Raw genomic sequence first — 13,046 nt, 5'->3', positions numbered from 1 at the left:
CCACCCTTAATTAATACTTTTCGTTAGAGGAAAGACTACACACTCTCACGAAATGAAACACGACTTTATGGCGTTGATAGAATCAAATATCTGTTGGAATTTGTGATGGTAGCAAGGACAAAGAGGCAGAAAGATCCGCAATGTCACGGAAATTCCAGCTGAGGTCAGTGTTTCTCCGTTGGACGCAACAAATTGGACAAAGTTGTTAGTGCTTTTAAATTCCGATTAAATACTGGCCTCATTAATCAGCCCAAAATGATCAGACTTGGAATCGCCACTCTTCTCACCAACAAATACCGGCTGTAAAGTCACTTGCTCTCATTTATCAGCGGTTTCGTCATAGTCTCGCTGACATCAGGACGTGTGTAAACAGTGCAGTCTCCTCCACAACAAAGGGAAACGGGACAGTCAGCGGCGGAGGCAGGTGCGGCCCCTTTAAGAACCGTTTTGGAATAATTAATGACGTCGCGCTGTAAACACGACTGACGCTAACCTGCGTGGCCGAAGCATCCTCAGACCAAGAGCCAGAGACCTCTCTAGGCTGGTGTGTTTATTTCACGACGGGACTGCTGCGAGGCTTTAAAAACAATAGAGGTTCACCTCGACACTCATATGCGGTCTCCAAAACCAAGACGGCGGAGGTGCATTTGTTCTACTAAGTGCCATGGCTAGAAAAACGGACATCTATTACTATGGTGAGTCTGTTCGCCTTTGTTGTAAACGCAGAATATTTGTACTGTCTAACGCAGTGACAACAAGATGTAAGGTTTGCCTTCTTCAGCCTGCATGATGTTTGAGCCCTTGCGGTGACTTGTGTAGCTTGAATGGTCATGTGCTAACTCTTTTTTTTCGGGGCTATTTAACCGTTGACAGCAAATAACGGCAGCCCAACGGTAGAATAACGTTTAAAACGCGTAGCTTCTTATGAACAAGTAGGCGCACGTTATAGTAGAATTTCATTAAAAAGATGCCCTCCCCTCCCCAAAAAAACGCGTTATTTGTAGTTAACTCCAGTTATGTAACGTTTTTGCCTATTGTTAAGGTGTAAAGAGCTCACAATAGGAGTGTGTCAGTGTGTATCTCCACTTCACTCCTCCGTCATTTCGTATTTGTAAACGCCGATTCGTTTATGCTCCAAAGCCGCTTTTCGTCAGAGCGCTGCGATCCACTGAACATGATTCATTGGACGACTGGTGATCGATTAATCTATTTGCCAAGCTTAAGCACGACTAAAAACGAGGAAAGGTTGCCATTGTTTTCATTTTAATTATTTTTTTAGACGCTCTTAAATCTGCTGTCACACTGCTCTGTTTTGCTCCGACACCAGACTGAATCGAATTATTCAGTTTGTTGCCATCATAGGCAGCCGGCTAATTTAGTTACTGTTCACCTATAAAATAGAGGTAATTAAACCATTTAGAAATACAAAAAACGACGCTTATTGGCTCCCGTAAAAAATTTTCTGACATTTAACTTGCTGGTTGTTCAGCCTAAATAATGGGATTTGCTTATACTTTTCTTTTTTTTTTTATGATTTAAGCTTCTCAACCAGCTTACCATAGGTGTTACATTCATCCTCCTCTAATATGAGCCACATATCCCAGACCATAGTTTCACCGGGGGTGTGTTTTCTGGCTTTGAATTTTTTCTCAGCTCATAGACATATTTGGTCAGTACTGCTCAGTGCAACAAAACCTGGCTAACATCCACAAACTTCATTACTAGAAGCCCCTGGACCTCCCTGGAGCTCTCCCACTCTTGTAGTCATTCGTGAATGGTGACAGACTCCTAGATTGCTTTTAAACAAATTCATGCCGTTAGGGTTTCAAACTTCTTGAGCATCAAACTACGCTAAAGGCTCCAAAACCGTGTGGGAACAGTTTGCATTCTTTAAAGCGTTGTCCCATTCACTCAAAATGTCACAGCAAGGAGTATTCCTGAACACAAACTTTCCTCAGAGTAAGAGAAAAAATGATAAAGTCCATTAATCCAACCCTTTCACACCAGATCATTCAGTTCTACAAATTTGGGGGTTTACTGATGCACTTTATTGTGCAAGGAATTTACCCACTTTCCTACCCTCGCCCACCATTTCTGACTGAATATTTCACCCTTGTATTTCTCCAAACAGAACGTGAACAACAGTCTTATTATCGCAGTTGTTCTTGTTAGTTTTCGCTCTTGGTGTGACGGTGTGTAATGGAGGTTAAAAGTAGTTTTAAGAACAAAGGATTGATTGTCTCCTAGTGGCAAATTTTAGCTTTGTTTAGTTTTTTTCCACTCCAGGCAGATAATGGATATGTATTAGACCACGAGCAGAGTTTCTGTCCGTTAACTTGCCTTTTTAAATCAAAGCAGTATAATTATTTCTCAACACCAGATGCTACACAGATGGCGGTGGCTTTCTTCTGAAACAAAGCCCAGCTTACACCGGTGACTCTACCAGACTGCTGGGTTTTTACTCCTTCTGCAGCCTTTAGCTTTTGTTCTATGTCCTGTTTTGTTATTCAAATAGAAATATTTGAAGCTTAAGCTTGTTTTACACATTGTTTTTTATGTTGATGCTGTTATGAGTGTCTCCAGTCGTATAGTTTGTGCTGTACACGGATGTGATATCTGATTAGGCAAGGCAGAAATATTAGTTCATCAGTCCAAACCTAGTGATACAACGGAGCATTTTCTGACCGTGATAAGCATGACATAAAAACCTATCGGCAGTCTTCTGTATCTCAATTTGGTACAAATGTATCATGCCATATGTCTCCGATCAATAGCATCAACTGCAATGATCGTATGAATCCAGGATACAGTAGCAGCCATATTGTGCCATGAACTTCAATAAGTTGTCCTTTTGCACAGGCACTGGACAGCATGCAATTTTCCATGTTAGATATGCTCTCTCTGTTGGAAGTATTCCAAGTCTGGGCCAGAATGAAGCCCGCAGGAGGCGGGAAGTGATGCAAAACGTATGCTGGGGATATTGAACAGTTATCTTTATATCAAAGAACGTTTAATAGGAATCATCATTGTTTTTGTGTGAGCAATATGATAAGGATTTGACACATCCACAGTATTGAAAAGGGTGCTGGAAGCATCATCCCGGCAAAATTCACACATAGGCTCAATTAGGCATTACCCAAATGTTGTGCTTTGGAGCTCGAAGGCTCAAACCCGCACAATGTCTGATCGGACTGAATCAGAAATCTGTGTCCACACACAGAGCTCCACAGAATAAGGCTTAAAAAAGTTTTTAGGGGTTGAGCACAAAAACAGTTAATTTAACAGAAGCATTGTCAAGTCTGCTCCTGACAGACTCCCAATGAGGACAGCTACTGTGTCTTCCTGTTTTCTCCCCACATTCTGACACGGTATATCCCTCAGACCTCATGACTCCAGCAATCTGCCAGTCAAGACCGCAGCTTGTCAGCTGTAGTTGATCTTCCCCGCTCTCTGCAGACACGCAGCCCACCATGGGGAATGTCAAACTCTATCTCTCCCTGTTCACACATTCAGCCTGGTACTTTACAATCCACCATAGGACTTGACAGTAGAGACTGTGTAAAATCTTGTGAGTGAAAAGCTTACTAAAGTTTTTGACTCTTGCATTTATTTACAGTACGAATGCATCGGCTGATGTACCTCCGTTTATCCTCTGGTGCAGTAGCCCAGTTTCTTCTCTTTGGAAATGTGGAGAGAATTTTGGGAGGCAGTTTCATTTAGAAACACGGTTTTTGCCCCAACAGCATCCTGCAGCTCTGGTTGTGGAGCATGGGATGGGGTTAAGGTGCCTTTCATTGTTTAGGTGATCTGCTTTAAGTTGCTGTTGGCACTCCCTGGTGGTTTTCTTCAGTCGGCTAGCCTGAAAAAAGAGCAATATAGAGGTTTTTGGTCTGGAGTAGAAAAGAGCGAGAGGCTTTTCATATCTGAATGTCGTGCCCAAACATGTTAGAGAAACATGACCGATGTCTCACACGCTGCATTTGTTTAAATGTGGATTGTCTAAATGGCGTGTATGATGTTGGACCCAGAGTTCTTGCTTTTTATGCCCCGTGTGGTGGATTTTCTTATATTTTATTTTTTTTTATTCAAAAAGGTGGACGGTGATATCCAACCTCGCATTTCTGCTCAACAGAAAAAGAAAAAGCAGGCACGCTCTACACATGCTACTACATGCAGGATAGAAGCCAGGCATATTGTGCACTTTTTAAGCAACTTGACACGCTCTTTAAAGGTTAAATGGAATGTCTGTGACAGTACAACAAACTTTTTTTTTTTCTTTTTCAGTAAAAGAGGCAAAAAATGTGAACATCCATGAGCAAATAATGTGTGAACAACTAGTGAAGCCAGCTGCCATTTTGCCATTCACATGGCACCCTCCACTCGACATCCAGATTCAAGTGTACCCTTGATACTCGTACATTATATAACATTTCTAACTACGTAGCAAGTGCTCTGTGAGCTCAGGGTATACTGTGCTGCTATAATGTTCAGTCAGTCAGGAAAGTAGCTCATTATCATTCTGTGACCGTGTTTGTAAGTAACAATGTAGATATGAGTTCCATTCACAACAGAAAATGTTGAGTCGGGCACAACGTTAATTACCAAATTTCTCGCATGGGCAGCTTCCCTAAATCCTGCATTTTACACCGAGTCAATGCAGAGTCTTTACAGAAAGCTGAGAGCATTGGTTCAGACTCGAAACATTCACATCCTCTTTCTGTGAGTTGCAGTTGGAGACGGATGTGGCTGAATGGCCTGTTTTGTAGCCAAGACTAAGTACCATCATAGGCTCTTTAAGTGTCACTGTCCTCAGCAAGTACCCGTGTCAAATAAAGACTGGCACACACTCTGAAGTCCACTTGCACAGTTATTAGTTGTTGGGTTTTTTTATGGCATTTCTGGTCATCGTACAACTAAATTCATTTGTCTCTCTCCTCATGAAATAATCGTGTTAAAGCCTGGAATTTTTAAGTATATTATTTACACAAATTATATGCATGAGTTAGTAAATCATTTCAGAGATTGACAGCACGGGATTTGTCTGAGTTTGTAGAAACGTGCCATTGAGCTTCGGAATGATCTCTGTTTATTAAAGCTAGGAGACACTGACAGTGATTGACCAAAACACAACCCAAAGAGGCTCTGGGAAATAAGGTAGAGGGGGAGACTGCCACATTCATGCAAGGCACGTAGGTTTTGACTGTCTCTGGTGCACATTGAGACGAGGTGACTTTTGATAGGTCCTACTGTAAGCAAAAAAAAAACAATGCAGCCAGCATTTTTTTAAGAGATCTGTCATTACCACGGAAACAAGACACATGGTGTTCTGATGTGGTAAACATGCTTTGTCGCACATCAAGGACTGAGCATTGCACCTTTCAAGCTTTTTTCGGTGGCTTTGTCAGTGATTCATCACTGCTGAACACACCGCTAAGAGAACTCTCCCGTGTTCATGATGGCATACAGTACAGCGATGATCATGTTTACCAAATCAGGCAATGGCCTTCCTTCAGGGTGTAGAAACCACAATATACTCTCACCTATAGAGTATCACTTTATTTAACGAATTAGATTTTTTATGAGCACTTTTGCTTTTCAACTTTTAACCATAGAATCAAAATCGGAATGCTTTGTTACATATATGCAGGTTGCCATGGCTGTAATTAGTCATTATTTTCCTTAATGATTAATCTACACATGTTTGGGGTTTTTTTAGCCCATGAAGGGTCAAAATTTGTGAAAAACCCATGCAGACGTCCTGCAGCTCAATGTGGCCGATCAGTAGTTTGGGTTTGTTTTTTTGGTCATTATTCTAAAACTCTTGTTAGATGAACAATTATATATGACAAAGAAAAGCAGAACTTTCATATTGTGGGAGTTGAGGTCAACAATTCTTGCTGGAGGTGTGACTTGAATGAATAAATGAATTCTGTTTCCCTCAGTTGACTGATTTATTAATAAACCGACCACTGTATCTTTAAAAGCCCTGTAACAGTGACAGTGGGGGATTTCATAGACTCTAGTTCCATGTGTACGGTGTTACTTCACCTTAACCTTCCTTAGTGAAGGTTTTTGACAGATTTAAGTAGGTTTGAAAATATGCAAAAGTGATGAAGTGCTTTACTGCCACGTTACTTTCTCTCTGCTCTCCTGCTAAAGATCTCGGCCTCACAAAACACTTGCTAACCTCTGATGTGTTAAGTGAGATGAGGGTGATCTTAGGGTTTCCACTGACTTGCCTTGAGGCTCCCACAGAAGTAACCAAGGTCACAAAGCCCCAGCCAAAATACTCACTTTGTCTCTTGGAGCAGCAAACCTCACTGTCAGCTTCTGATACACCAGTGCTAACTTCCCTCTGGGGGGGGGGCTGAATCCCAACCCAGATCCCACTTATTTTTTGAGGGATTGTCAGTTATCGCTGTGTCTTTGCATTCATCAGATAAGTTGCACTGCAAATACTGTTCATACTTAGTTGGCTATTAAGTCAGATGTGCGAATTATAGGGTCATCCATCATCTGCTGATGAGATGATCCACAAGGACCCTTCCAAAGTAAACCTAAACCACAGATCGAGCGAGGCGTTATAGTCTTGTCTCAATAAGAAGACACGCACACTGTAAAGGTTGTACTGTTCTCCAGAGAGGGGAGCACACACGCAAGGCAAGAAAGCTGCTTCTGGATGATGGAGGAAAGGCAGAGAAAAGAGGGTCGAGCTGTTGTGTGGAGAATGCTCGGGTTTATTTATGGACTATTTGTGTGAGAAGTGCGTTACAATTATACATGTATAGATAGATATATGGATATATGTACCGTATAAGCCTGAAAACATCTGACCCCTGTATAGCAGAAAAGTGTTTCTTACAACTTTGAAGTACATTTTAGAGGAAAACGCAAAGCCCCACAGCCATATTACTGATGTAGCATTCCTCCATGGATCGGCAGAAGGCAGTGCTTTAGTCAAATATGAATGAATATACTGTACTCAGCATTCAGACGTACAGACTGTGCCTACACTGCTGAGCGACATCATTATTCTGAATATTTAAACTTAAACTTTCCCTTTTTTGGTGTCCATTTGGGATTTGATTTGATATTCTAAGACCCTTACAATGATTATTGTATAGAGAATTAAAGTTTCTTAACTCTTAGGTTTATCTGATTTTCAGGACATGCTTCATGACATCAAAAACACTGACGTATGCACCAATCAGCCGTAATGTAAAAATAATTCACAGGTGACATTCATAACATTTAGCTTCATGTCACAATGTAACATTCATTTTTTGTTATACTATCACTCATACAGATGCGAGTTTGAACTGAATTAAAGCTGTAGCTCAGGAGAAAGTGCAGTCGTTTACTAACTGGAAGGTCAGTGGTTCAATTCCCAGCTTACTTGGACCACCGTCAAAGTGTCCTTGGGTGAGAAACTGAACCCCGTGTTGCCTTCGGTGCGTCCATTGGTGTTATATATATTTATGTATGTTTGTATGTATGAGTTTATGATGCCCAAAGTTCTTCTATGGACATGAGAAAACATTAGAGAAAGACAATTATTGCTCACTCCAACACTCCTCTTTAATGGAGGAGTAGTCACACAGAAGCCTTTCCTCACAAAAAGTCATACGTTTGCTAGAAGTTTGCCACATAGTGCTGAGTTAATACCATTCATGCAGCCAAACTTGGTGATTGCAGCATCAATATGTTGGGATGTCGTCCAGCAATAAGGGGTGAGGAGACTAGTCAAGATTGGGGAAAGATGGACAAGTGAAAACTTTATGACTGCAGGTTTGGCATTAGTGCAGCCTCAATACACTTCAATGTCTCCAGAGTCTTGGAAATGTATAAAAATAGAGTTAAATCAACAAAAAAAAAAAAAAAAAGTTCTGTCCAAATGGCCCCTTTGACCCAGCCCATGTAGAGCACCTGGAGTGTTCGAGCTGTTTGCCTGACCACAGTATGAAAGAGTCCTGTGTTGGACAGTGGAGCCAGGGGACACTGGAGCCTGTGTCTGCCTGTGTTTTTGTGTATATATGTACTTGATGTGTGTACATGGAAAGGAGCTAAGAAACTCTGGGAAGTGGGACTCTGGAAAAGGGATAAAGAAAACTAGATGGTTGTAATCTGGAGGGTAAAATGCCCTTTCATCTGTCTGTCAGAAATATGAATTGAATGTAGGTATTGTCACAAGTTGTAGCTGTAACTGTGTCACTCTTTGGGGGGGTTTATTAAATGGGAGCTTTATAGGCATTTATCTTCCTGGCTATACGCAAATACAAACGAGATTTAGTATTTGTCCAATACAGAGGTGTAATCTATCCACCCTATAAAGCCTCATTGCATCAGACCTTTTGATTACCACCATGAATTTTGTGTCATATGAATAAATCTGTCAGTCAGAGCGGGACACAGTGGTCCAACTATCCAACACAATGTCAATAAAGGAGATTAGCAGTTAGTGGAGCTAAAAGCGACTTGCTGTCGCTTTGATGAATGCCTGCCAGGCTTTTTCCGAATGCTCTTGACCGTAGACTCTTATTCGTAGTGACTTTAGCCAGCAACACACATCCAGTCCACCAGCCTCGTCTCCTGCACGTGCTGACTGCAGTGCAGTGTAAACAGCAGTCATTTAATGCAGCCTCTGCTGGTGGTTCAGCGTCAATGATGATTCCACCACTCTCTCATCCCAACACTGAAATCTGTTTTGTAGGTCAAAGGAAGGTACGACAGCCTGGTGCAAGTAGTCAGGCTCGTGTGATGAGTGAGAACAGCAGCTAACGCTATATTTAGCTTTTAGGTGAATAAGCACATGCTCTGTCACCTGGTTGTTACAGCATTAGAACGAAGAGTTATGAAGTCCCACAGAATATATACTGTATATATTTTTTAACTCATCTTAGGTTGAATTTGAAAAGTTTCTACAATTAGAGGTTATGCCTGCACAGTTGCATATTTTGTTTTGACCTCTACACTCCAGTATTAATGACAGGTTAATTTATTTATTAAGTCAATAATTAAGTTGGAATAAAAAGTGGGAATTAAGTATTTTGGATCGAGTTTCAGGGAGTTTGAATTACTGCAGTGGGAAAAACACTCAACGTGAGAAATGGTTTTGACACAAACGTTTATCAACTAAGTACTAAAAGCAGACACTCATAAAACAAAATTTCATGGCAAAGCATCACTGTGTTTGTAAAGATCAGCTGTTTCAGAGTGTGTTGTGAATACTGAAATGTTCGAATGCATAACTGAGTGTTCAGATGAAGAAGGGTGGAGGATATCACTGAGGAAGTAAACTTTAAGGTTTTTCAGCCCAACCAAAGAATAAGTTGTAACACATTTAAAGGTAGGGTAGGAGATCCTGGATTTAGAGTCCAGCGAAGCTGCATTTTGACAATACACAGGTCAAAAGTCCCAACCCCTTTCTTCAGACTTCCCCCCGAAGCCACGCCTCTAGAGTACATGAACGCGCAATGCTTGTTCACGAGCACGAAGGTGCACGAGCGCTATTCTGACAGCAAGCATCGATTGGTTTGGCTAACTTTTGCTAACTTTTTCTCATGGCGGATTCACAGGTAAGAAAATACCTTTCAACATCATAATGAACCGTTTAATAATGCTAGGTGCTAGCCAAGCTGGCTCTAGTTTAGCTTCCTGCCAAGCTTCTGGGCACGCGTAATTCGTTCACGGAGCAGGGTACGCGCACAGGGGGAAGGAGAGGGAGGGAGGAGCAGATTGCAGTTTGATAGACGCATCAGAATCCAATCATCGTTAACAGTCCGTTCAGTATGATTGGATAGTGTTTTTCCTGGATTGTTCGTTCTAGAGGCCACTAAAACTTTTCATATTTGTGTCAAAACCTTTAATTAATTGGTTGGGGGGTGTGAAGAGTATTTCAAGCAATGTGTAAAAAAAAATGCTCCAGAAAAAGATCCCCTACCCCACCTTTAACTTTAAATAAAATATCAAATTCAACTTTTCATATTCATCCATCGACCTCAGTCATAAAATGTACCGTGGAGGTGATATTGCCTAAAGGGGGCATTTTTCTCCTACTGTGGAGATGCGTTGAAACGAATATGGCTTGAGCTCCAGAGCTCCAGTCACTCCTGGGTTGTATTAAGGCAAACACATCCCAGGCTGAGGTGGTTTTTTCCCTCAAACTGGCATGTCTCCTACTGGTTTTGTCCTTTGTTCTGCTGGTTCCAAGTCTACAGCAGACCTTTCGGACCACACCGCCCTCTTACAGGATGAAATGGGAGTCTCCGCTCCTTCTCTCAGCTCTCAGTTGCTAATGAATCCGACAAGCTGCTTCCTCACGAGAGGGTTTCTATAATTATGGATGTAGACCAAATCGAGGCAAACTGAACGAAACGCTTTTGAGGAAGTGGCTGGATATCAAATCCAGGAAAACTGAATGGGTCTACACTCGAAAGGCTTATTGAAGAAAAAGCAGTGAAGAAGAAAAGACAAGACGGAAACTAAGATGAGTGATAAAGACGACAGATGGTACAAAAGGATCAGGACGAAGGAAAAATCTTTTTCCAACTGTTTTTTTTTTTTTATTGAGTTGAAAGCTGAGGCCCTCGGTGGGAGAGTTTCTTCTCTTCTTCACAGACAACTTACACACTCTCCTCTGTGAAAAGAGGAGTGAGACGAGGGTTTAAGATTTAAATAAAAAATAAAAATTCTTCAAAATAATTCCTTCGTTAATAATTGGTCACACAGAACTTTATTGTATTAACCCATAAGAACCCAGACCCATTTCTACATAAATGAAAATTAAGGGGGTTATAACACAGACTAAATAGACCACATAGAACCCATTTCAGAATTTTTTTCCAAAATACCACCCCCCACTGTCAGAGATCTGTAATGTGACATATGTCACATTGGGAGTTAAGAACCTGGATAATTTCTCCATCAAGGAAAATTCTGGGGGACGTAAGGATGTGTGACACCTGTGTCACGGTGGGTGACACAGGTGCGGCTTATCTGCAGATTTTCACATCTTCATTGTAAACAAATGAATAACATAGCTAATTACACTGGTCGGACTGTTCAGCTCTGTTTCAGACTGATGCCTCCGGTTCAGGCTGGTCCTCATCCTCAACATGCACGTCTCTTTTTCAAATCGCAGAAAATATTTTTCAATACTCATCTGGATTGAAGCAGCAAACATTCAGTGTAAGAGTTTAAAAAACTACTTTATTTGATTCACAGCTGCTAGTGTTTTGACCTCGACAACCCAACTACATTATTTTTTTTTTTTTTACGGCAAACTTGCGACTAGTTAACTTTATAAAGAAGGCGTAATCGCTTGTTTGCTATGGGTCGGGTCGGGTCGGGACGGGACAACATTGTATTAAAAATATAAAATATTTTTATAGGACTTTTTAATGTGTGATTTTATAAAGGTGCACATGATACCAACCTTTCGTGAATTTCGCCAGCCGTCTTCTTTCGTTTGAGCTAATCTAACGCGACGCTGAAGCTAGCAAGCTTCCACGCTTCCAGGGAAGCACGGAGGGGAGAGGCTGTGTGTGTGAGTAGGCTATGCGAGAGAGACGGAGGGAGAGCAGGGAAAGGAAATGCAGCTTAACGAATACAAGTATTTTTTTAAATGGCGTTAAAAAAAAATAATAATAACGAAACGCAATATGTGGCGGCCGGTGTTTAATCTGTGGTGCACCGCCACGAATTAGTCTATGTGTGGGAAACACTGACAGTTCCTGTAATACCAGACTGATTTCCACCAAGCAAAACTAGTCACCAGTCCTCTTTGGCATTTTTTCCTGGGGAGGAGAGAGAGAGAATTGCAGGAAGAGTCTGAGCTTCTCAGAGTACCTTTAAGACCTTCCCTTTTGATAAGTCTTGGGGTGCTGCTTTGTCCCAATTTGTCCTTGATCCTTGTTCCTACCATTGCAACAGATAGTGCAGCAGTTCGTCTGCTCATGTCCATTTAGTTTTATTTCCTATCTGACCTTTGGTCTCTGCTGGTGGTACAATCCCATGCAGTTATAAAGCAAATTAAAATCCTCCAGTCTGCCTTTTCTCTGTTTCGACCCACCTCACGGGGGATGAGGTGCTCTGAGTCATCATGACAAGTGCTCCTAACAGAAAGAGATGTTTTTTGTGAACAGTTGAAGACATGTTACGTAGCTTCTCATTTGTCCTAGTCGCAGACTCCTACATACACATTTTTTTTTTAAATTCTGTTTTCTGAACAGTTCACTGATTGCCATTTTCAGTCAGCAGACTGCTTACTGGTCCTCTTGCTTGGACGCACAGTATTGGAAGGCTATACAATGAATAACAGTTGGGGATTCAAGACACCGCTGACGTGACTGTGTCCCTTGACATTTACCACAGTCTGTCCACTCACCACTGGCTCCCGTTGATCTCAGTATGATTCGGCTTCTGCTCACCATATGGACATATTTCTTTTTACCACAGAATTTCCTACACTGTGGAGAAAGACATAGATTGTCGCATAGAGAAAGAACATCATTGAAATTAGTTTTAAGAGTCTGTAAACACAGTTTGCATCTTAGGCCCAGACTAGTAGCTAACTGCAGATCTTGATCACCCGAGCAGTTATGCTTCTAATTAGCTCTGATACAGCCTGCCGGCCACAAAGCGATAGCAACAACCACTGGGAATTAGAAAATATTAGAAATTATTTTAGGTACAACGCAGAGCATTTTAGCTCGGTCAGTACATCATGCACAACTGCTGAATTTACAAGGTCAGATCCTTAGTTTGTATGTTAAACTACAGATGCTTGACGTTGGTTTAAGCTTTAACACTGATGTGCATTTGATGCATAATCTGTGTATTTCTGTTTCAGTTGTGTTGTCAACTCTGTAGACTGTTTAATTAAAAAAAACAAAAAAAACACATCATCTCATTTTCAATGTCACTGCCGTGCAAATGCTGCAGTGGACACCTGGTCTTGTGACAAGTGTCCTTGAGGGAGCAATTTACACAGGTAATGCGAAAAATCGTAGCCTCAAAACACAACTAAAACTAGGGATTAAAATTAG

The 13,046-nt window shown here is 41.3% G+C and overlaps 1 protein-coding gene across 2 annotated transcripts in view; it reads left to right on the top strand.

Moving 5' to 3' along the window:
- The first annotated feature begins 491 nt into the window (after positions 1 to 491).
- Positions 492 to 13,046, top strand: part of slc44a5b (solute carrier family 44 member 5b) — a 32,612-nt gene continuing 20,057 nt past the window's right edge. For both annotated transcript variants that reach the window (XM_075485219.1, XM_075485218.1), the window contains exon 1: positions 492 to 695. In XM_075485219.1, coding sequence (XP_075341334.1) covers positions 665 to 695 — 31 coding nt within the window. In that variant the 5' untranslated portion in view covers positions 492 to 664. The remainder of the gene's footprint in view (positions 696 to 13,046) is intronic.

Source organism: Odontesthes bonariensis, chromosome 15, assembly GCF_027942865.1.
Source record: "Odontesthes bonariensis isolate fOdoBon6 chromosome 15, fOdoBon6.hap1, whole genome shotgun sequence".
NCBI lineage: Eukaryota > Metazoa > Chordata > Actinopteri > Atheriniformes > Atherinopsidae > Odontesthes > Odontesthes bonariensis.
The sequence above is the reverse complement of the archived record's forward strand: the minus strand, read 5'-3'. Positions and strand labels throughout refer to the sequence as shown.